Raw genomic sequence first — 3,809 nt, 5'->3', positions numbered from 1 at the left:
CACTTTACACAACAACCCAAAAAGAGTAAATAAAGAAAGAAGAAACAATGAGCATGGGAGGCATGATAAACGCCTTGACAATCGGTGTATATAGTTATGAGAAGAGAAATGAAATGAAGAGAAGAGAAAAGAAGAAAGTGGAATGGGTCATGGTCATCAGATGAGAAAGTGTGACAGAGCAGTGCACATTTATTGAAGAGTGCAAAACAAATTGACGTGTCGAAATCATTCCCCTTGGTCTCTCTCTACAAAATCAACAATAACAATTCCCTTGAGGTCACCCTTATTATTATTATTATTCTATTAAAATATCCAAAATTAAACATCCGAATCGTTGACCAGTCAAAGTTACAATAAAAGCTGTCTCTTAATTTTTAACACGTAGATAGAGAGGGGTTGGTATGAACATAAAATGCATTGACTGATATGTTTTCTTTGACTAAAATAATTACTATCATTCATTTCTCTTTCTCTCTCTGTCAGGCATCAATTCAATTCCCAGCACAACCAAACAACAACAATTATGCAACCGATTTCCCTTTTTTTTTTCCCAAATGAATAATAATTAACTTGATGAATCAAAGAGGCTAAACCTAATTATCATAATAATCATAGATCCAACGATACTAGTTAACAAGATGATGATGAAGTAGTAGAAGAAGAAGAATTGGATTCAAACTTGTAGTACTTATCCACGGCAACAGACACATCCCAAGTGCAACTGAGTCCTTTTGGAATTGTGACAAGGTCCCCAGCACCAAACTCCACAAACTCTGATGACCCTTTTGGGTATGCCTTCACCTTCCCTTTCACCAAGTAGCATGTCTCTTCTGCATCAAACTTCAACTGGTACTTCCCTGGAGAGCAACCCCACCTTTCATTTTTCACCCCCATAAAATAAAATAAAAAACAAAGTTAATTTACATATAGTGTGAGAGAGTGCATGTCATCATTCGGATTTTTCATAAGCAAAAAACTTAGATGCAATAGTTTAGGCTCTTCTGATACTGTCTTTCAATTAAAATTGAAGTTTCATCTCGATAATCAATATAAAAATATATACATTAGAGGTCAACATATATTTTCGAGATAAAACTTTAATTCTGATTAAAAAATAATACGAAATAGTATCTAAAAAGTTATATCTAAGTTTTATTTTTTTCATATAATACATAGCAAAAGAATGGAACAAGAAGAGAAAGAAAGAGAGAGAAGAGGATGTACTTAGGCCAGCACTTGATGTTCAACTCAGCAAGGCGTGACTGGGAAGGGTTTCTTTCAATGGAGATTCTAAGGTTTGAGTTGGAATCTGCAGCCATGGATATTGAGAATTGTATGTGAACAAATAAAAGTTGAAGTTGACCACTGAATAACTATTCTGATCTTGGATTTTTGGCTACATGCACTCTAGTGGTTTTTTTTTTTTTTGGAGAGAATGAAAAGGAAGGGATCGTGCGCAATGTTTTACAAGAGAGGATACTAAGAAGACTTTATATTTATATAATGAGGATATATTGGGTACATGCAATTTCATGAGTAATGTTCACCTATCACATCATGCCCCGTAAGCTTCACAATATTGTTTTTCAACTTAAGTCATTAATGCACCTTCGCCTCGTGGGAAATTTGTGTCTGTCTACTAATTTGAACAGTAGTACTTGTGGTATCGGTATCAATCATTTATTTATTTATTTCATTTTTTTAATTAAATAAAGATTTTTAAATTAACCCTTATACTATGTTTTAAACATGTTCTTTGGTATGATCAATTTAGTGTGAGATTGTTATAACTTGATCAATAATTTTGGATTCTAAGTTTTAAATATATATTTGTAAAAAAAATTATCTCTTATAACAAATTTTATTTGATTAAAAGAATGATCATAAAATATACATATATTCTGTATATATTTAGGTTATTCAAATAAATTAGAGTAATACAATATTAAATTAAAGTTGAAGGTTATATGCATAGATTAATTTAGTCTTTAAATTTATAAAAATATTATTTAAATAGTGTCTAAAATTATTAAAAAATGGTCATTTTGACTACTAAGGTTACAAAAAAATTAAATTAATCGGTATTCATAAAATCAATTTAATGTATTATTTAATTCATTGCACTTAACTGTGTGGTGCATCCTACTTAATGTAGTAAACGGTGTCATCTCTAAACACTTAGCTGCACTATCCCGAACTGCTGTCCTATTTATTTAGAATGCGTTACACAATTGACACGTTGCATGTTATGAACTACTGGAATCCCAATATTGTATCATATCCCTACATCTAAATGAGTTGAATTTATGTTACCTTGAGAGAGAATTATAGTAGTAATATTACTAGTATTAGTTTATCATGTAGTATTTATGAGATTGAATAAAAAAAATCATGTATTTTGGTAAATTGTTAAAAAAAAAATACTATATTACTATTTTATAATAATAAATTATAGATCAAAATTAAGTATGAACTAATTAAATACGTAGTCAAACATAATTAATTCTCATAATGTATATAGTAATTAATAGGGGTTTCTAATATTACTTTACTGCCTAAAAAAGAAAAAAACGTTATACTCAAATTTTCTCAATGGTGAAATTAATACGATGTACTAACTTATATTTTATCTACATTTTCTATCAAAATAACTTCCACAAGCATTAATATAAATCAATCTTTACTCATAAAAAAATATAAATCAATCTTTCAAATTAAACTACTACCTCTTTTGAATTTGAAATACCTTTTTTGAAAAATATGTTCTCCAAAATTTAAACTTACATCTTGGTTAATTATACAAATTTATGTGTTAAAAAACCACAAATGTTCTTTTTCTGGATAGGTAATTAATATGAAAATGCAGATTTGAAAATGACAACAGAATAAGTGTTATGTGAACTTGTGTATGAGAATTTTGACTCTAATCAATGTGACAATTCAAGTGAACGCATGTTTGGGAATATGTTACTTATGGATTTTCTTTATTCTCTCACTAAGCTGTTAATTTTTTTTTCTCAAAATAAATTAATATAAACACAACAAGTCTAATACTATAATCACATTATTAAGATTGAAATTTTGAATGAGTCTGCAAATAAATTTAACGAAAGATAAAAATATAATTTTTTTTTGTTAGTTTTATTACAAACATTAAAAAACTATTTTTAATTATATTTAAAAAAATATAATTATGCATTAAATAAAATATACTTCAGATATCTATAATAATTAATTAAAATTAATTTATCATCAAATTGAGTCAATCAGTCAATTATAGATAATGCAGAAATTTTGAACTTTTATTAGTTTCTTTTTTAAAAATTCATTATTCGAATACGAATATTTTTTTTTTGGACAGAAATACGAATATTTTATTAAACAATATAGTTATGTATTTAATAAATGGTCAACATAAATTTTTCAGCATAAAAGTAAGTATGCGTAATTAAGTTTTACAGTAATTTAATAGTTGGTTAATGTAAAATGTGTGGGGCAATCTTACGTGTAAATAATATTGATATCTAAAATTTGATTATTCAAAGTCAATAAAACTAATAAAAAATAATATGCGAATGTTCAAACGTGTAAGATTTGTTTATCTTCCTAAAAAAAGATTTGTTTATCTTCAATAAAGTATTAACAAATATTTGTGTGCAATGCCAACAAAATACTGTATAATACTACCTCGAAAAAAGTTAAAGTAAAATTACAAAAATCTGCGGGTATGTTTGATTGTATTTTTTATTTCTACTAGTTTTTAAAACTATTTTATAAGGAAATATTCTGAAAGGTTTATTTTTATAGAA

At 27.2% G+C, this 3,809-nt stretch overlaps 1 protein-coding gene across 1 annotated transcript; it reads right to left on the bottom strand.

Annotated features, from left to right (window-relative positions):
- Nucleotides 1–255: 255 nt before the first annotated feature.
- On the bottom strand, nucleotides 256–1,474 carry LOC114406975. Its single transcript, XM_028369866.1, has 2 exons — nucleotides 1,225–1,474; nucleotides 256–874 (listed from the first exon to the last, which is right to left on the bottom strand). Exons 1-2 carry the CDS (start codon nucleotides 1,317–1,319, stop codon nucleotides 631–633), a joined length of 339 nt encoding a protein of 112 aa, XP_028225667.1. The 5' UTR covers nucleotides 1,320–1,474; the 3' UTR covers nucleotides 256–630.
- Nucleotides 1,475–3,809: the final 2,335 nt, after the last annotated feature.

This window comes from Glycine soja, chromosome 3 (assembly GCF_004193775.1).
Source record: "Glycine soja cultivar W05 chromosome 3, ASM419377v2, whole genome shotgun sequence".
Classification (NCBI taxonomy): Eukaryota; Viridiplantae; Streptophyta; class Magnoliopsida; order Fabales; family Fabaceae; genus Glycine; species Glycine soja.
This window is presented reverse-complemented; position numbering and strand designations above follow the sequence as displayed.